This window comes from Bufo bufo, chromosome 7, assembly GCF_905171765.1.
Source record: "Bufo bufo chromosome 7, aBufBuf1.1, whole genome shotgun sequence".
NCBI lineage: Eukaryota > Metazoa > Chordata > Amphibia > Anura > Bufonidae > Bufo > Bufo bufo.
The window spans coordinates 81,198,219-81,220,457 of record NC_053395.1 but is presented as its reverse complement, the minus strand read 5'-3'; the positions used below and the strand labels follow the sequence as shown (position 1 = coordinate 81,220,457).

Genomic DNA, 22,239 nt, shown 5'->3' with positions numbered 1-22,239 from the left:
GTCATTAGTATATATTTTGCTGGACAATTTGGGCTATATATAAAACAAAACATGTTCAATACATCACTAAAGCCAATGGCCACAGGCTTGAGCCTACTGTGCATGCAATGTCCCACAATTGTGTGGCGCAAACTCACAATTTCAGTAGCTGAGAATGATGTTATAGAGCAAAGGGGATATCAGTGAAGACAATGGGATGAGGCCAGGGCAGAGAATGTTGAGGAGAATCGGAGAACTTGCCTCAATTGGGGCCATCCAAAAGGGAACTCATGACTCATTTTCATATTGGTTAAAAGTTGCTTTTTCCTCTACTTAGATCTCAGTCCACATCAATAAATGTAAGTGTGGACATGTGTTTCACATCTCAAACTAGCACTGTAATTGGTTTAATGCTGACTATGGCTCTGACAGACTGCCAGCTTTCCTTGTATGTTAGCCAACCCGTCATGGCTTCCCTGGTGTCTGGCAGCAGCACAATAGAGGGGTTATTTGCCCCTGTACAGCTGCCAGACCGTTAATATTTTAATGAACCCAATCAATGAACTAGGCTCCGTCCCCTCCATTATATAAAAAAACCCTTGTGAAATTCCCTACTGATTTTATTTTTAGTCCTGTAGCAGCAGGTCCGGGATCTCCTCCTGCTTCATGTGATGGTGTGGATCAGGACTTGCGGCCTGTACTTATTATCTGAGGGCCCTGTCCCTGTGCATAGCTGTTGTATTGATCACTCCTGCCCTGCAGTGTCATTGAGGCAGAAAACGGTTATTTTGTTTATCAGTCACCATTTACTTGAATCAGAGGTGATGAACACATCCAGGCCAAGTTCATTCAGGAGTCCTTAGATCTAAAAGACACATACTTCTGCATTCCTATCCAACAAGCACACAGAAAATGCTTTGGTATCACCACAGTAATTGGTAGCAGCTTAAGGCATTTCTAGTTCAGAGCATTGCCTTTCGACATTTCAATCGCTCCTCTTGTATATGTGAAGGTGATTTCGGCGGTTATCTCTGTGTTGCGTCTTCACAGTATTACTGTTTGTCAAATATTAGCCACTCAGTTGCTTCAGGAACATCTTAAAATAGTACTTTTTTTTTCTGAAAGAACTAGGATGCTCTTGAATATGGACAAGTCCTACCTATCTCCCTCTACAAGGAAAAAAGTTTCTGGGGTTAATCATTGTCTTGAAGAAATTTGACTATATCTTCCTCAGGAGAGGAAACTCAGGATTCGAAATAGGCTGAAATTCCTCCAGGTTTCTCGCCAAGTTCCACAGCTACCACTGTTGAGATTTCTGAGGTTGCTAACAGCTGCAGCAAAATCAGAATTGTGGGCCATGTGTCACCTCAAAACAGAGATTTTGAAAAGTTGAAGTTGAGAGATCAGAGATCTAGACTTTCTACACTGTTTCTCATCTAGAACAAGCCAGTCTCTCTGGTGGTGGTACGATCTGATAGACAGAATGTCCTTAAAACAGCTTAAGTGGATTCTTGTAACAAAGGTCTCAGCCCTAATTCCATTAAGGTACAAGTTGCAGCAATATCAGCCTTCTTAGATATACCTCTTTTAAGAGACCAGTGAAGAAATTTATAGCTGGAATTTGGTCACTCTCAGCATGGGATCTCTCAATGATGTTGAAGCAGCTGTGCCTTCATCATGTTCCAGGGAAGAAATAGAGGGAGCAAGGCTTCTAAGTCTACCATCTGCAGATGGATATGTGAATGCGTTAAACAAGCCTAACAGCTAGCAGGTCTTATTCCTCTAGAGTTAACGAAGGCACCTTCTACATGGTCCATAACCTTTTCTTGGGCAGAGAGGAGTTCAAGCGGCTATATGGAGTTCTCTGCTAATGTTTTTTCATCATTATAAGTTGGATTCCAGATATTTGGAAGCGATGACTTTTGGGCTGTCAGTTCTCAATTCTGCCAAGCAGGGGTTCCTTCAAATGTGGGTTCTACTTAATAATTCCCTTCTATTGTTCTGCTGTGGGATTCCAGGGATGATTAGATTTAAACTAGTAAATCTGTTTTCCATTAGTCTCAACAGCAACACAGGTTTCTTGCCTTTCTTGGTAATCATGTATTTTATAACTAACTAACTAAGTGAGAAATGTCACAGAAGGTTTCTTATACAGGGGAGTGGGAGGAGCTGCCTGGGTTCTGCAGCTGTACAAGCACAAATAACCCCTCTATTGTGCTGCTGATGGGAATAAAGGAAAACAGATTAACTAGTTTAAATCAAATATTCTTGCATACAAGGTACTAGATAAAGTACATATCCAGTTTGTTTTTGCCTGAATGTACACTGCTCAAAAAAATAAAGGGAACACTTAAACAACACAATGTAACTCCAAGTCAATCACACTTCTGTGAAATCAAACTGTCCACTTAGGAAGCAACACTGAGCGACAATCAATTTCACATGCTGTTGTGCAAATGGGATAGACAACAGGTGGAAATTATAGGCAATTAGCAAGACACCCCCAATAAAGGAGTGGTTCTGCAGGTGGTGACAACAGACCACTTCTCAGTTCCTATGCTTCCTGGCTTATGTTTTGGTCACTTTTGAATGCTGGCGGTGCTTTCACTCTAGTGGTAGCATGAGACGGAGTCTACAACCCACACAAGTGGCTCAGGTAGTGCAGCTTATCCAGGATGGCACATCAATGCGAGCTGTGGCAAGAAGGTTTGCTGTGTCTGTCAGCGTAGTGTCCAGAGCATGGAGGCGCTACCAGGAGACAGGCCAGTACATCAGGAGACGTGGAGAAGGCCGTAGGAGGGCAACAACCCAGCAGCAGGACCGCTACCTCCGCCTTTGTGCAAGGAGGAACAGGAGGAGCACTGCCAGAGCCCTGCAAAATGACCTCCAGCAGGCCACAAATGTGCATGTGTCTGCTCAAACGGTCAGAAACAGACTCCATGATATGAGGGCCCGACGTCCACAGGTGGGGGTTGTGCTCACAGCCCAACACCGTGCAGGACGTTTGGCATTTGCCAGAGAACACCAAGATTGGCAAATTCGCCACTGGTGCCCTGTGCTCTTCACAGATGAAAGCAGGTTCACACTGAGCACATGCTGACAGAGTCTGGAGACGCCGTGGAGAACATTCTGCTGCCTGCAACATCCTCCAGCATGACCGGTTTGGCATTGGGTCAGTAATGGTGTGGGGTGGCATTTCTTTGGAGGGCCGCACAGCCCTCCATGTGCTCTCCAGAGGTAGCCTGACTGCCATTAGGTACCAAGATGAGATCCTCAGACCCCTTGTGAGACCATATGCTGGTGCGGTTGGCCCTGGGTTCCTCCTAATGCAAGACAATGCTAGACCTCATGTGGCTGGAGTGTGTCAGCAGTTCCTGCAAGATGAAGGCATTGATGCTATGGACTGGCCCGCCCGTTCCCCAGACCTAAATCCAATTGAGCACATCTGGGACATCATGTCTCGCTCTATCCACCAACGTCACGTTGCACCACAGACTGTCCAGGAGTTGGCAGATGCTTTAGTCCAGGTCTGGGAGGAGATCCCTCAGGAGACCGTCCGCCACCTCATCAGGAGCATGCACAGGCATTGTAGGGAGGTCATACAGGCACGTGGAGGCCACACACACTACTGAGCCTCATTTTGACTTGTTTTAAGGACATTACATCAAAGATGGATCAGCCTGTAGTGTGTTTTTCCACTTTAATTTTGAGTGCGACTCCAAATCCAGACCTCCATGGGTTGAAAAATTTGATTTCCATAAAAAAAATTTGTGTGATTTTGTTGTCAGCACATTCAACTTTGTAAGGAACAAAGTATTTCAGAAGAATATTTAATTAACTCAGATCTAGGATGTGTTATTTTTGTGTTCCCTTTATTTTTTGAGCAGTGTATTTCCTAGTCAGAACTCTGAATGCTCTATGTTTTTACCTATATTTGCCTAAAATGGATTACAATTCAGTTGTAGCACACCATACTTATGGATTATATAAAATACACTAGTTTTATGTGGTTTTCTCCTTCTCTGCCCTGATAAAACTTTAGTCACTTTAAAGGTTTCTATTGCTTTTATCTTGTAGAATAATTTTGGATGGTAATGGCTTCTGTTAGTAATCAACCCTTGAGAAATTCACCTGATGTATGTCGGGGGAGGGGTGCTTCATGACTGACACCATGTTTAGTCCTATTTAGTTAGCTCCTAGATGCATTACACTAGGCTGTTCTGTGGGCTACACAATTCTATTGTGCAAAATCAGGAGTACATTGGTACAGATAATGTTGCGGAGAGAAAAATTGGGCATGTTTAGTGAGATTTGCTGCCACCAGAGGTGTCTGATGGTGGCTTTCTCCTCTTTCCCCATTGAAAACACATACACATTCAACAGATTCCATTGTGTATGCCAGAGTCAGGGGAGATAGTTGTCAACTGACAGCTTTAAAGGTGTTATTGCTAGGATATGCCAAAGTTTGGAAGAGTTCACCATGCATGCTTGGCCACTATCTATTAATTTCTATTGGAGTGGGAAAAATAACTGTGCGGCATGCTTGGCTATTTTCAGAAATCCCATAGAAATGAATGGAGAGTGCAACATGCAAGAACGGCCATCACTCCATTCACTTCTGTGGAACTGCCAGATACAGCTGGGCCAGCTGGGCTATTTTGGGCACTCCCATAGAAATGAATGGAGGGTGGCTGCAAATGTGTTGGTACGCTCTTGTTCTCTTTTGGAGCTTCGTTCTAGAGATAGATGTGGATCCCAGAGGAGGAACCTGCAGCTATCTGAAATTGGTGGCATATCCTAGCAATATGCCACCAATATATGAGGTAAGGCTGGGTTCACATTGTGTTTTTCCCATCCGTTTAACATATACAAAAAATGTACATGTTAAACGGATGCTTCAGACTGATTCCATACAGTGGCATCCATTCACCATAGAGTTCCATTGTAAAAAAAGACATGATGTGGACCCAAACAATCCCTTCAAAGGTGTATGGGTGCCACTTGAATGGGTCCACAATCCGGGAGATGTGGTGCGAAACGGAAGCATGGATTGGAACCCCACAGAAGCACTACGGAGTGCTTCCGTGGTGTTTCTGTCGGTGCCTCCGCACCGCAAAAAAAAATAGAACATGTTCTATTTTTTTTAGGATGCGGACGGATCACGGACCCATTCAAGTTGAATGGGTCTCGATCTGTCCCAGCTGCGGCATGGATGTTGCCTGTGCATTGGGGACCGCAATTCACGGAACAACCGCACAACGGCCGTGTGCATGAGGCCTAAGAGAAAGAAATTAACAGATGTTCTTATAGTTTATAACTATACAAAGTGACAAAAGTAACTTACAATATAGATATGCCTCTACTGTTTCTGAATGTAATTGGTTTCAAATTGGATAGAAAAGATTCTAAAATGTTATTATATGATAAACAAAAATGATTGCAACGTTTGCCAAATAACAATGAATTGTAATGTTAGTCATTAGTGAGTTAATTTGCTTCCTAGAGTATCAGCTATCCGAGTTGTGCTGACTACTGAACTAGAACTATACATATCATGTCTAATGGAATAAGTTTATTAACTTGAATGACTTCTTTTTTGTGACACTTTTTTAAACCCTCCCTCTCTTTAGGAAGCTTTTTGCTATGTCATGAATTGTAGTGATCGTGGATATTCATGCTAATTTCAGACTGAATGAAAAATTATGCAACTATGGCTAAGATACAGTTTTGACCTTTTGCGGTTAAAGCCATGTTGATATTGGAAGCAGAGAAGAACAATTTGTTAAGGGCCCGATTCTAATGAATTGGTCAGAAGACTCAATTCAGTTACAAATAAAAAGTACTCAAATTGTACTGAAATGTTGTGTAGGACACTCTGAGGTCTCCTAAGATGCAGTGCATATCCACTAATGACCACTAAACACACCCAACCATGCCCTCACGGATCTTATTTTGTGCACTGAGGTACAGTCATGCAGGAACAGAAAAGGGCCTTCCCCAAACTGTTCCCGTACAATTGTTCAAAATGTCACTGGAACTAAGGAGCAATCCCTGAAAAACATCTCCATAGCATTATCCATTTCCCACAAACTTTACAGTTGGTACAATGCATAAAGGCATGGAAGAACCTGACTGGCGCGCAGAGCCTTGAACTCAAGCCTATCAAACACCTTTGGGTTGAACTAGAATGGAGATTTCAACCAGCCCCTCTCATCCAACATCCGTGTCTGACCTCACAAATGTCATCAATGAATGGTCAAAAATTTCCATAGACACACTCAAAAATCAGTAGAAAACCTTACCAGAAGAGTGGAATCTGCAAAGTAAGTGGGGGTGGGGGGTGGGGGGGCACTCTATATTAATACCTATGGATTTAGAATGGGATGTCATAAAGCTCCTGTGGACATAATGTGTAGGTTTTTCCAATACTTTTACATATTTATATAGTAAATATGTTCTTTCTTGTGTAAGTGGTCCATTACAAAATCTGAGAGATAATTGTTCTTTTATTATCATAATGTAGTAACTTACATGGCTCCCAATATCAAGACTGCTTTGGCAGCAAAATGACAAAATTGTATCTTAGCCATAGCTTTATTATTTTGCAATTATTCTGAAATGGGAATGTCCTGTACATCTTTGGGATGTAGTGCACCCACTATGACTTGACCATGTGTGACGTCAGTTCATAGTGCAGCGAGGCAGCCGGAGAAGACCAGGGAGTGGTGAGTGCAGGAAGAGCCTCTGGATCTGCAGAGTGATGGCATAGTCTGGAGCAGAAAAGTTAAGGTCATTTATTTATTTTATTTGATGTTTGATGGGGTCTGATCTGAAGTCTAATAATGAATGGGAGTCTGATAAGGATCTGATCTGAGGTCAAATAATGAATGGGGTTCTGATCTGAGGTCTGATAAAGATTGGGGATCTGATCTGGGATCTGATCTGAGGTCGGTGCATCTTATGGTGTGAAAAATATGGTATTTGTCAATCTACAAAGCTTCTCCCGCTCTATAACATGCTGCCTGCAGATTGCATTGCATTTTGTGGTGACAAGTTCTCTATAAATTAGTAGGTAATTTTTTTTTTACATCCATCACAACAGATGCTTAAAGAGACTCTTCTGTCAGAAAGGGATTTTTTAAAACTCATTATTCATAGAAAACTTTTTGAAGGCTTTTTGACCATATTGTCCATCCTCACTGCCAGTTATACACAGAGGCATAACATTCCTATATACTGTAGATAGGCAATCCAGTTTACTGCTGCTGTGAAGGAAAGATGTTATATTAGTAAAATAGTATATTAGTAGAATTAGAATGACAGTATGACCGCTCTATTGATAGACCCAGATAACGATGTACACAGAAGAGCATTGCACTTATCACTGTAATGTGTAATGCTGTCACTAAGTCATTCGTCCCCTTCCCTCTCTAGCCGCAGTGAATGGTCTGATTGAGAAGGTCCTAACAAAGGAGGAAGTTAATGAGCCAGGACAGGAAATAAACTTCTCATAATGATTTGTCTGGCCAAATGCATTCAGCATGGCAGAACATTCCTCATAAAGCATTAATAAGGTAATTGATAGTACGCCAAGGAATGATGCATGTGGTACTCATACGCAATACTGAATACATTGAGATGTTTTGAATATCTAGTTTCCATTTTTTATCATTTGCATATCATTAGCATGCCTACTGATCCTGTTATTTCCCCAATTCCACAACTTTTCTTTTTGGTGTTGCAATTTCAATGCTGAGGAGTGTAGAGTACATGAAACATCTGCCCATCTTTTCCTAGAAAATAATTACATTGAGTATTCACAAATACACTGTTAATACTGCATTTCACAAAAAAAATTTATGGCAGTGTCCTTTTAAAGGGGTTGACCAGATGATATTTAACCCCTTAGGAATGAACACCGTACATGTACTGCAGAAATCCGGGGTTAAAAAAATGGCACCCACTCAGTAGCTGTGTGGGTGCCAAAGCTGCCAGGTGCCTGCTGTTTGACACAGTAGACAATGTCCATGATTGCAATTGCAGTCTATGGGAGATGTAATTACATGATCATATGTTCAGGTCCCTTAGGGAAAAAAAAGTTTAAAAAAAGTTTTTAAAATTGAAAAACAAATATATACATAACATTTAAATCATCCCCTTTCCGCTTATTAAAACTAAAAATAAACAATAAAAATATGGATCATTGCATTACCATGTCCAAAAATGCCTGTACTATTACCATACCATACCAATATACCATCGCCATAACGAAAAAAAAAAGAAAAAGAAAATGGCTAATTCATTTTTTCATTACTTCACGTCCCCCCAATAAACTGAATGGTATTGGTTTGCACACTCACAGTATTATAATAAAGGCTTTCATCTCATTAGTATTGAATTACATATCTTAGTAAATTGCTGATGTAGGAATAAGTAAATGTAGGAATAAATAAATAAAAAAAAAGAATAAGCCTCCTCCACTCTCCCTGCAGTCTCCCTCTCCAATACTCTTGTCACGGAGAGAAGGGACGAGTGCAGCCCTGGACTCCACCTGCACCTCTGTCCCTACCTACTTGCACGACCCGTCCTATCTGACGGCGTACAACTGGTCGGCGGTCCCTAGCATAAATATGTGCAGGGGCCTAAAAGCAAAGGAAAACCGTGAACAGAGTCAGGGAAGCAAAAGTAAAAAATCAGGAGGTCACGCAGTACACAGGGAAAAACACATTAGCAAGGTCACAAACAAAGCTGTGGTCGGAAGCAAAGATGTCACGTCAAATACAAATGGAGGTAGCGAGGTCGAGGTCACAAACAAAGCCGAGGTCAAAACAAGCAAGGTCTGAATATATAAAGAAGGCTGGTGAGGGTAACTAGACCAATCACAGGCAACCTGTGGCCAGCAGGCTGCCTGTTTAAATAGCCCTGACTGGTGAGTCACATGACGTGGCCAGCGTCACGTGACTCACATTACACAGCCTAACACAGCCAAGCACCGATTCATCATTATCGGTGCTTGGCTCCCCTGCTGCTCGTAGTCTAGGGGAACACCGGCCACGCTAAAGGAGGCCTGCGCGGCAGAGTCCTCCCCGCCCCCTAGTCCCCATGGAGACGAGGACGCAGGCCGCGTCCTCGTCCCTGCACACAGACGGGATGCCGGCGGCGCTGCAAAAAGGAAGCGCATCGCCGCCTCCCCGTTACAACTCTTTCTACTCTTCTTTTCTGTTTGAGTAGTCTGTGAGGAATATGGATTATTATTTTATGTCAGCCATGTTCCCACACCAGCCATCAGCTGTCAGATAGCTGTCACATGGCGGCCCTGCTTCAAAGCCCAGCCAACTGGCAGAGAATCTCTAGCAGGCCATGTTGTTTACAATTTCTCACCTCCATTCAGCCAGCAAGGAACCCAGCTAATGGAACAGGAAAACCCTCTCTCAGAGGGTCTAGGCCATTCCCCAGTTCAATGAACATTATCAAACATCATGGAACCAGCGATTCATAAGGAATTATAAATCGCCCGTCCATCACAGACATATACCAGATGTGTCCCTGTGGCCACGATGAACAGGCCCGTGGTCATAATTTGGTGGTGGGATGCCAGGGAGGGGTGATATACATATCTCCCCACAGAAACCAAATAATGGTACCATGCTTGGACTCTACTGGTAGTCAGAACCCAGGCAGATCCATTGGTCCCAAAACCACCTCCCTGCGACATTCTGGTCTGGAGCCATGAGCCCTAATTAGTTTTGTGGCTCATGTGCGGGCAGCCCAGCAGAGGGGAAGTGGACCCCTCCCAGAGGTCGGGAGGGGAGGGTTCGACTACAGGTTAAAAGGCTTGTGCCAGCAAGCGAGAGTGTCTTTTATCTAAAGGGGGGGAACATCGTACCATGTGTTTAGAGGGACCTGCTGACATCACTGCCTCCCTCGTGACTCCAGCTAAGAACTCATCACAACCCACAGGACTGGTAAACTGACTTATTGTTCTGCTTAACCCTGTTTGTACCACGCCATCTGTATTTACCACTCAGACCACTGTATATATTTTCTGTGTATATTGTGTTATGTCTAGTGAGCCCTTAAGGCAATTAAATATATAATTTAATCTTGTGCTGTCTTGTATCTCGATCACGAATCCCCACATCCGTGTTTCGGCCTAGTTATACGCTACTGCGGGTTGGTTTCTCACCCTATATAATCCTGTTAGCGAACCGGGCTTATATCTTTGGGGTATCTTCCCGGGCTGAGGAAGCGCTGTTTCACTGGGGCAGTGAAAAGGCTCCCTCAGCTTGTTGCCTCTTTGTGCCCGTGTGGACAGGAAGAGTCTGTCAACAGTGTACCAAGCTTACCTTACCTGCTCCTCAGGGACGGCGTAACGTCACACCTTGGTAACCAGTGACCATACCGTAACTCGTTGGCTCTACGTATTTGATGTCCGGCGGCAGCAAGGTGCTCTATTTGTCACATAGTCATTATATTTATTTATTTTGGCACAGTATTCTGAACTTGTTGAAAAAAATATCAGCTGGACAACTCCTTTGAAATCAAGCATACAACCAAGAAAATAACATAGGCAAAAATTATACTAAAGTATAAGTATATACAGGAAAAATACAATGCGTCATAATACTTACCCCATTTACACTATAGCCCAGATCTCCATAAAGCAAAATTGGCAAAACTCTGTCATGTTTGGAATAATGGAGACGCTCAGGAAATTCTTGCTTCTTATATGCCTTTAAATGAGGGTGTGCATCTTTAAGAACCTGATATAGTTCTTCTTCCTTGCCCTCTTTGGGTGTAATCATTCCAAAACCACCATAGTCTAGAATGTCAAATTTCACTGTGTCACTGAAGTTAATATAATTTGACAGCCGAATTTCTTGTACAGCAGGTGCTTTCTTTACAGTGGTCATGCCATGATCAGATGTAATGATGACATTCAGTTTATCTTTGAGCTTGTTTTTTTCAATTGCTTCTAAGAGATAACTAATAGTTCTATCAATTTGTTTAATAATTGTTTTTCTCTGTTCAGTTTCTGGGCCATATATGTGACCGGTTTTATCAGGTTCTCCATAGTAGAGAGTTACAAAGTCCAAACCATCTTCATTGAACCATTTCATGACAATATCTATGTTATCTCTCCACTCGTTCTCGTCACTGTCAGGGTGGTCAGGTGTCTCTGCCAGTGCTTTACTGATCGTTTTACCACTGTAGTTAGCGTTCCCTCCTGGGTAGTGAAGAGAACCAGCCATCAAGCCCTAAAAAAATAAAAACACTGAGTACAGGCAAAGACTTTCTCCACATTTCAGTTATCTTCAAGCCTACCTTAACTGATAGTTGAATATAATGAGGCATCATGCACGTGGCTCTAGTGGTTTATGTGTAGATGAGTTTTAGAAACAAAATAGCATTCAAGCTTTAAATGGTCACTAACATTTCACATAACTTTGCACAAGTCAATAGTACAAGCGATACCAAGAAACTCTGTTGTATGTTTTATCAGTGAGAAATGTCTAGTTCTCCTGTACAGCTAACCTTCTCCCCAATAACCCAAATTTTACTTAAAAAAATGCATTTTTACCAGTCAGGATGGGCTCATATTACAAATGTCAACGCAAGTCTAGGGAGATGGAAGGGGGGAGGAGTGCGGAGAAACTGTGGGTACAGGCACAGACAAGTAGGAATGCATAGCTACATAGGAAGCCTAGCTAATTACAAGTGCTTCATTTACACAAATACAGGTCAGTATTTCTCTGTACTTATCCTGGGGCTGCTTCTGAGTGACAGTGAGATAGGCCTCATGCACACAACCGTTTTTTTGGTCCGCATCTAATCCGCATTTTTGGCAGATCAGATGTGGACCCATTCAGTTCTATATATACTTAGTCTGTCCACATCCAAATCCATATATCCATTCCGCATTTCTGCAAAAGGATAGAAAATGTCCTATTCTCGTCTGTATTATGCACAAGAATAGGCATTTCCACAATAGTGCAGAATGGGAAAGTGTGGGGCGCACACCGCCAGTATCTGTGTTTCGGGGAGTGGTGGTTTGTAGACGGCAAAACACTAAGGCTCCATTCACACGTCCGCAAATGGGTCCGCATCCGTTCCGCAATTTTGCGGAACGGGTGCGGACCCATTCATTTTCTATGGGGACGGAATGGATGCGGACAGCATATAGTGTGCTGTCAGCATCCACATTTGCGGAGCGCGTCCCCGATCTTCAAGTCCGCAGCTCCGCAAAAGATAGAACATGTCCTATTCTTGTCCGCAGCTTGCGGACAAGAATAGGCATTTCTATAGGGGTGCCGGGCGGGTGTGTTGCAATTTGCGGGTCCGCAACACACCACGGATGTGTGAATGGAGCCTTACTGTTCACACTCACAGAACTCACAACACCGTAAATATATAGCCTGTGCTTGGTATTAGAGTCCATGGCTACTGTATTTACGTGAATGGAAATGAGCTGCCCTTAGGCTATGAACATGACATCACTTACTTAGGAAGAGGAGCACCATGGCCTCTTAAAAAGCTGATTGGTGTGTGTGTGTCAGGAGTCGGATTCTCACAAGTATTTATACAGTATATACTTGATATATATATATATATATATATATATATATATATACATATAAGCAAAAAACGGAACAGCACCTCCTGAGACAAATCGCAGGTGCAAGCTACCCGGCAATAATACAGCAAACAAATAAAGTAGCAGCACGCCACTAAATGCGCTAAGACTGAGTGAACAGGTGAATATGTGAACAGGTGAATATGTGAACAGGTGAATATGTGAACAGGTGAATATGTGAACAGTCTTAGCGCATTTAGTGGTGTGCTGCTAGTTTATTTGTTTGCTATAAATATATATATACACAGTACAGACCAAAAGTTTGGACACACCTTCTCATTCAAAGAGTTTTCTTTATTTTCATGACTATGAAAATTGTAGATTCACACTGAAGGCATCAAAACTATGAATTAACACATGTGGAATTATATACATAACAAACAAGTGTGAAACAACTGAAAATATGTCATAGTCTAGGTTCTTCAAAGTAGCCACCTTTTGCTTTGATTACTGCTTTGCACACTCTCGGCGTTCTCTTGATGAGCTTCAAGAGGTAGTCCCCTGAAATGGTTTTCACTTCACAGGTGTGCCCTGTCAGGTTTAATAAGTGGGATTTCTTGCCTTAGAAATGGGGTTGGGACCATCAGTTGCGTTGAGGAGAAGTCAGGTGTATACACAGCTGATAGTCCTACTGAATAGACTGTTAGAATTTGTATTATGGCAAGAAAAAAGCAGCTAAGTAAAGAAAAACGAGTGGCCATCATTACTTTAAGAAATGAAGGTCAGTCAGTAAGCCGAAAAATTGGGAAAACTTTGAAAGGAAGGGCTATTTGACCATGAAGGAGAGTGATGGGGTGCTGCGCCAGATGACCTGGCCTCCACAGTCAACGGACCTGAACCCAATCGAGATGGTTTGGGGTGAGTTGGACCGCAGAGTGAAGGCAAAAGGGCCAACAAGTGCTAAGCATCTCTGGGAACTCCTTCAAGACTGTTGGAAGACCATTTCAGGTGACTACCTCTTGAAGCTTATCAAGAGAATGCCAAGAGTGTGCAAAGCAGTAATCAAAGCAAAAGGTGGCTACTTTGAAGAACCTAGAATATGACATATTTTCAGTTGTTTCACACTTGTTTGTTATGTATATAATTACACATGTGTTTATACATAGTTTTGATGCCTTCAGTGTGAATCTACAATTTTCATAGTCATGAAAATAAAGAAAACTCTTTGAATGAGAAGGTGTGTCCAAACTTTTGGTCTGTACTGTACGTATACAAGGAGGATTTTGGTTGTTGATCCACAGAGAGGGATTGCACCTAGCTTAAGTATTTTTTGTGTGCTGCTTTTTGCTTTTTTCATCTAATAATAATAATTATATATATATATATATATATATATATATATTAGCTCTGTAACTATTCTGCAGCACTCATAGACTGCTATGGGACCATACTATTCCCACATTAAACTTAATTGCATTAAGAATTGCATAATAGCCACAGTATCTGGGAGAGAAATAATACTTTATTAATTACACCTTAAAATAATATATAAAATTCAGCGAAAGTGCAGGACAGTGTCACAGGATCAGTATCAGTAAAGTGCACTGTAATACAATTAGTATTATAAATATTTGACATTAAATTACAAGTGCATTAATTAAGGTATAACATGTCAAAAAACACATGCAAGGGTACTTTCCCACTACCGTTTTTAGAATCCGGCAGGTAGTTCCGGCAACGGAACTGCCTGCCAGATCCGGCAATCCGTATACAAACGAAAAGCAATTTTTTCCAGATCCGTTAGACGGATCCGGGGAAATACCGGATCCGTCTCATCCGGTATCACCCGGAATAATGGATCCAGTATTAAAAAAATTTCGAAGATCAAAAGAGAAACCCGCTCCTCCTATGTCCCGGCTCATGCGCAGACTGGAAAACCGGATATGGCGATGTGTCAATTTGAGGAATACTTGGTACCGGATTCAGCATTAATACATCTCTACACTGCGTGCAGAATTATTAGGCAAATGAGTATTTTGACCACATCATCCTCTTTATGCATGTTGTCTTACTCCAAGCTGTATAGGCTCGAAAGCCTACTACCAATTAAGCATATTAGGTGATGTGCATCTCTGTAATGAGAAGGGGTGTGGTCTAATGACATCAACACCCTATATTAGGTGTGCATAATTATTAGGCAACTTCCTTTCCTTTGGCAAAATGGGTCAAAAGAAGGACTTGACAGGCTCAGAAAAGTCTAAAATACTGAGATATCTTGCAGAGGGATGCAGCACTCTTAAAATTGCAAAGCTTCTGAAGCGTGATCATCGAACAATCAAGCGTTTCATTCAAAATAGTCAACAGGGTCGCAAGAAGCGTGTGGAAAAACCAAGGCGCAAAATAACTGCCCATGAACTGAGAAAAGTCAAGCGTGCAGCTGCCAAGATGCCACTTGCCACCAGTTTGGCCATATTTCAGAGCTGCAACATCACTGGAGTGCCCAAAAGCACAAGGTGTGCAATACTCAGAGACATGGCCAAGGTAAGAAAGGCTGAAAGAAGACCACCACTGAACAAGACACACAAGCTGAAACGTCAAGACTGGGCCAAGAAATATCTCAAGACTGATTTTTCTAAGGTTTTATGGACTGATGAAATGAGAGTGAGTCTTGATGGGCCAGATGAATGGGCCCGTGGCTGGATTGGTAAAGGGCAGAGAGCTCCAGTCCGACTCAGACGCCAGCAAGGTGGAGGTGGAGTACTGGTATCATCAAAGATGAGCTTGTGGGGCCTTTTCGGGTTGAGGATGGAGTCAAGCTCAACTCCCAGTCCTACTGCCAGTTTCTGGAAGACACCTTCTTCAAGCAGTGGTACAGGAAGAAGTCTGCATCCTTCAAGAAAAACATGATTTTCATGCAGGACAATGCTCCATCACACGCGTCCAAGTACTCCACAGCGTGGCTGGCAAGAAAGGGTATAAAAGAAGAAAATCTAATAACATGGCCTCCTTGTTCACCTGATCTGAACCCCATTGAGAACCTGTGGTCCATCATCAAATGTGAGATTTACAAGGAGGGAAAACAGTACACCTCTCTGAACAGTGTCTGGGAGGCTGTGGTTGCTGCTGCACGCAATGTTGATGGTGAACAGATCAAAACACTGACAGAATCCATGGATGGCAGGCTTTTGAGTGTCCTTGCAAAGAAAGGTGGCTATATTGGTCACTGATTTGTTTTTGTTTTGTTTTTGAATGTCAGAAATGTATATTTGTGAATGTTGAGATGTTATATTGGTTTCACTGGTAAAAATAAATAATTGAAATGGGTATATATTTGTTTTTTGTTAAGTTGCCTAATAATTATGCACAGTAATAGTCACCTGCACACACAGATATCCCCCTAAAATAGCTAAAACTAAAAACAAACTAAAAACTACTTCCAAAAATATTCAGCTTTGATATTAATGAGTTTTTTGGGTTCATTGAGAACATGGTTGTTGTTCAATAATAAAATTAATCCTCAAAAATACAACTTGCCTAATAATTCTGCACTCCCTGTATAGAAATTAATTCCGGATCTGGCAAGTGTGGTACTGTTCAGGGATTTTGTCCGAAAAAAAAATTAAATAAAAAAAAAATGCAGCATGCTGGATAAGCAAACTTAATCAAATATTTTGCTTGGATGAACTAGCTCAATAGGAAACTATGTCTACAGACAAATTTCTTAAAGGATAACTGTCGTATATATATTTTTTTGAGTATTGGATTGTGGTGATTAATATCACCTTGGTGGCCCTATTTCAACTTTTCACTGTGTATTCAATTACCCCTTAATTCCACATATTTGTTCCCTGTACTGCCTACTTTTACCTGTGCTTAAAATAGGAGTTGCTAGGCATGGTCGTCTATCTGTTGAAGGACGGAGCATGCAGCGTGCAGGCTCACATTACTGACAGCCAGGGACTGTTAGTAAATGATTAAAGCCTGGTCCTCCCTAGCAGCTGATAACAGTGCCTGGGCTGTGTGCACTTCTCCCTGTCCCTGCGCTTGGCAGACGCTCCCTCACTAAGCAGAGCTGGAGAATGCAGAGTTAAAGCAGCGCACAACAGGGAAGGGAGATCTGCCATCTGCTCAGTGTATAAATGAAAGCAACATGTGGTAAGAGGACCCCTTTGTGCTGCAGGAGATTAACCCTTTAGGGGGGAGGGCTCTGGTTACTGACACTTTTGGGGGGCTATTGTTACTGGCTAGTGAGGGCAGGTGGGATTAGCCTCAGGGTGAGGGCAGTGGCGGCCATCTTAACTGAATAGTGAAATTGCAGTTTTATGCAGACTGGTTGCTAAGGGCTGAATCTTATTAAATATGGGGTAAGTCAGTCTAATGGTAACTGATTCTGGAATATCATGTTATTAGTAACTACATATGTGAAAATTGAAATTAGGGTCTAAATGTGACAGTTATCCTTTAAGATATGGCATCCGTGGATTGACTATAGATTTAACGCTGGACCACCATCTACACTCTTCAAAATATTAGATATTATTTTGGCATATTCTGACGGGATATGGTTTATGTCTCTCCCTTTTCATCAAAACTAACTGACCCCTTTAGATGAAATCTCTGGTGCTTACGTCCCAGATGCTCTCCGCTTCGCTCTCCCTCTCCTGCTCCCTCCTATGTTATTGTGATTTATATTTTCTGTTATTACATTTTCTTGGTGCCACAGAGGGGGATACTTTTGTGCTATACTGATTTGGTTTTGCACCTTACCATTTTTTGTACTTTTAATTTGAATTTTATTTTTTTTGAAAGCACTTAAATATGACAATACATCACTAATCAAGAAAAACAGTCAGCCTCATGCTGTTTTAACATACAAGGTTAAATTAGCCTATAAAATAAGCTTGAGTTCAACTTCAAACATATATAAACATATACAAAGTGGGGTGGGAGGGGGGAATATTTAGGAGGGGAGAGGGGGGATGAAACAAATGTTCAGAGAAGGCTTCTTTCATTCTTAAAATATAATCCCTTCAAGTAGAGAAACCACGGTACTCTCTCCATGAGCTCCATATCTTCTTAAATTTGGCTGATCGTCTGGTCTCCCATCCTGCGATTTGCTCCATTCGATAGATGTCATCACATTTTGCTAACCAAATGGCCAATGGGTAGAAGTATTTTTTCTCCAATACGAAGCAATGAGAATCCTAGCTACTGCCAGTAGCTGTGCTAGCAAGCTTTTAGTATGGACTGGGCACTTGATTTTGTCAGTTAGACTTAACAGGCATAGGTGTGGCGTAGGATTGATAGTGTATAAACCTGAGTAAATTCTTAACTGGTAGTTGTATGTGGGAACACTGTCACAGGGGCCAACTACCTAAAATATAACTTTTAATCAAAAATAGCAAAAAAATACACACAAGTATGTCCCTCACATGGGGACTGATAGACATACAGAAAACACACACAGACAGAAAGAGCCAATGTAAGGACCAGGTCAGGAGGGCTAGGTGTGATAGTATAGCAGGGCCAGAAACACATGGGTCACTAGGTATATCCCTGTGATATCCCTGTGCTTACCTCAGCCCAGAGATGCACCCTGATGGTGGGAACACTCCGTCCCCGCGCCTAACCTACCTGTCCTTAAATTGCCCTTATCTCAAAACGACCCATATGGATGTCTGGGTCCTGAAATAGCTACTATACAAATATAGCGTCCTATATGGAGATCCAGGGAGATATCTGGATCAATCAATAGCGGAGTCACAATTTACATAGATGGTCTCAAATCAGTGCTCTAAATCTCAGTCTCGACGCGTTTTCCCTCAAAGATGTGGTTCATCAGGAGACCAGTAAAAATTTCATCAATAGACACATAGTGTATAGACGAACAAGTTGCCGCAAAAATTCGGCGACTGCATACCACTGGTTTATCAGTACAGCGACTGTATCACGATGATAGGGATAAGTCCGCGATCACAGTCCACAAAAATGAAATGAAAAAACCAAGGTAACTGGAGCACCACCTTGCAGCACTATACTGCTTGGATTAAAGCAATAAAGCTAGCATCGCTAAGTGGGAAATACTGATAATGATAAAGTACTTATCCGTTCCTGTAGATCTCAGCAGGCAGTAGACAGCAGCATGGGGTGCTCCAGGGGGCAAAAAAGATAAGGCTCCAAGTTGTAAACCAATATTGTGACTATTTATACCATAGATGGAACCGGCCCCCTCCAATTTACACCAATCATCATGCCCCCTTCTAGTCATGTGACCCACTAGTTGGTACACCAGTGTGAAGTCATAGGACTAGGTAATACATCCAGCCTAACTCTACTAGATGTGAAGATATATACCTCTTATGATCGCATTCCTCCTACCAAAAGAAAGAGGAAAATGCCTCTGATAGATGTATTGGGGTACAAGCGATCGTAGGTGGAACGCACGCCGAGATATTAAAAATGGCCGTGCGTTCCACCCCAGACTTCCGGTCGCAGTCCGCTCATCTCACCACTATACCGTCCACCTCCTAGTCGGTATTACAGCGGCGTAGAGAGAGGGGCGTGACCATATGCTCCAACCACGCCTATCGCTCTCTCTTGGCCTACCTCGCAGTGTTTGCGTTCCACTGTGGCCGGCAGGAGGGCGTGGTGATGCGTTCCACCTACACCTAAGCCTGCCGCTCACTGTCTGCCTACACTGTGATGCTTGCGTTCCACGGCAGCAGGAAGGAGGTGTGGTGATGCGTTCCACTACTGTTGTTAAACGGGACCGGTCCTTCTTTCTTAAGTACATTATCAAGGTACATGGAAAGAAATGTATGACTAATAAAATGTATATACCTGCATCCCCAGGAACCAATGATAGAAAGATACCGAGGCACATGTATGAATAGGTACAAGTGGGGGAAATAATTATTTGACCCCTCACTGATTTTGTAAGTTTGTCCAATGACAAAGAAATGAAAAGTCTCAGAACAGTATCATTTCAATGGTAGGTTTATTGTAACAGTGGCAGATAGCACATCAAAAGGAAAATCGAAAAAATAACTTTAAATAAAAGATAGCAACTGATTTGCATTTCATTGAGTGAAATAAGTATTTGAACCCTCTAACAAAAAAAGACTTAATACTTGGTGGAAAAACCCTGGTTTGCAAGCACAGAGGTCAAACGTTTCTTGTAATTGATGACCAAGTTTGCGCACATTTTAGGAGGAATGTTGGTCCACTCCTCTTTGCAGATCATCTCTAAATCCCTAAGGTTTCGAGGCTGTCTCTGTGCAACTCTGAGCTTGAGCTCCCTCCATAGGTTTTCGATTGGATTAAGGTCCGGAGACTGACTAGGCCACTCCATGACCTTAATGTGCTTCTTCTTGAGCCACTCCTTTGTTGCCTTTGCTGTATGTTTTGGGTCATTGTCGTGCTGGAACACCCATCCACGACCCATTTTCAGTTTCCTGGCAGAGGGAAGGAGGTTGTCGCTCAGGATTTCACGATACATGGCTCCGTCCATTTTCCCGTTTATGCGAATAAGTTGTCCTGTGCCCTTAGCAGAAAAACACCCCCAAAGCAAAATGTTTCCACCCCCATGCTTGACGGTGGGGACGGTGTTTTGGGGGTCATAGGCAGCATTTTTCTTCCTCCAAACACAGCGAGTTGAGTTAATGCCAAAGAGCTCTATTTTGGTCTCATCAGACCACAGCACCTTCTCCCAGTCACTCTCTGAATCATTCAGGTGTTCATTGGCAAACTTCAGACGGGCCTGCACATGTGCCTTCCTGAGCAGGGGGACCTTGCGAGCCCTGCAGGATTTTAATCCATTGCGGTGTAATGTGTTTCCAATGGTTTTCTTGGTGACTGTGGTCCCTGCTAATTTGAGGTCATTAACTAACTCCTCCCGTGTAGTTCTAGGATGCTTTTTCACCTTTCTCAGAACCATTGACACCCCACGAGGTGAGATCTTGCGTGGAGCCCCAGAGCGAGGTCGATTGATGGTCATTTTGTGCTCCTTCCATTTTTGAACAATCGCACCAACAGTTGTCACCTTCTCTCCCAGCTTCTTGCTAATGGTTTTGTAGCCCATTCCAGCCTTGTGCAGGTCTACAATTTTGTCTCTGACATCCTTGGACAGCTCTTTGGTCTTTCCCATGTTGGAGAGTTTGGAGTCTGCTTGATTGATTGATTCTGTGGACAGGTGTCTTTTATACAGGTGACTAGTTAACCACCTCCGGACCGCCTAACGCAGGATCGCGTTCCGGAGGTGGCAGCCCTGCGCAGAGTCACGCATATATGCGTCATCTCGCGATGGGCGAGATTTCCTGTGAACGCGCGCACACAGGCGCGCGCGCTCACAGGAACGGAAGGTAAGAGAGTTGATCTCCAGCCTGCCAGCGGCGATCGTTCGCTGGCAGGCTGGAGATGTGTTTTTTTTAACCCCTAACAGGTATATTAGACGCTGTTTTGATAACAGCGTCTAATATACCTGCTACCTGGTCCTCTGGTGGTCCCCTTTGTTTGGATCGACCACCAGAGGACACAGGTAGCTCAGTAAAGTCCCACCAAGCACCACTACACTACACTACACCCCCCCCCGTCACTTATTAACCCCTTATTAGCCCCTGATCACCCCTGATCACCCCATATAGACTCCCTGATCACCCCCCTGTCATTGATCACCCCCCTGTCATTGATTACCCCCCTGTAAAGCTCCATTCAGACGTCCGCATGATTTTTACGGATCCACTGATAGATGGATCGGATCCGCAAAACGCATCCGGACGTCTGAATGAAGCCTTACAGGGGCGTGATCAATGACTGTGGTTATCACCCCATATAGACTCCCTGATCACCCCCCCTGTCATTGATTACACCCCTGTCATTGATCAACCCCCTGTAAAGCTCCATTCAGATGTCCGCATGATTTTTACGGATGCACTGATAGATGGATCCGATCCGCAAAACGCATCCGGACGTCTGAATGAAGCCTTACAGGGGCGTGATCAATGACTGTGGTGATCACCCCATATAGACTCCCTGATCACCCCCCTGTCATTGATTACACCCCTGTCATTGATCAACCCCCTGTAAAGCTCCATTCAGATGTCCGCATGATTTTTACGGATGCACTGATAGATGGATCCGATCCGCAAAACGCATCCGGACGTCTGAATGAAGCCTTACAGGGGCGTGATCAATGACTGTGGTGATCACCCCATATAGACTCCCTGATCACCCCCCTGTAAAGCTCCATTCAGATGTCCGCATGATTTTTACGGATGCACTGATAGATGGATCCGATCCGCAAAACGCATCCGGACGTCTGAATGAAGCCTTACAGGGGCGTGATCAATGACTGTGGTGATCACCCCATATAGACTCCCTGATCACCCCCCTGTCATTGATCACCCCCCTGTAAAGCTCCATTCAGATGTCCGCATGATTTTTACGGATGCACTGATAGATGGATCCGATCCGCAAAACGCATCCGGACGTCTGAATGAAGCCTTACAGGGGCATGATCAATGACTGTGGTGATCACCCCATATAGACTCCCTGATCACCCCCCTGTCATTGATCACCCCCCTGTAAAGCTCCATTCAGATGTCCGCATGATTTTTACGGATCCACTGATAGATGGATCGGATCCGCAAAACGCATCCGGACGTCTGAATGAAGCCTTACAGGGGAGT

At 43.1% G+C, this 22,239-nt stretch overlaps 1 protein-coding gene across 1 annotated transcript in view; it reads right to left on the bottom strand.

The window, feature by feature from the left end:
* ENPP7 (ectonucleotide pyrophosphatase/phosphodiesterase 7) overlaps nucleotides 1-22,239 on the bottom strand; it is a 77,902-nt gene that overhangs the window by 5,128 nt on the left and 50,535 nt on the right. Inside the window, exon 4 of the mRNA XM_040441457.1 lies at nucleotides 10,611-11,237. Within this exon, the coding sequence (XP_040297391.1) occupies nucleotides 10,611-11,237 (627 nt within the window). The remainder of the gene's footprint in view (nucleotides 1-10,610; nucleotides 11,238-22,239) is intronic.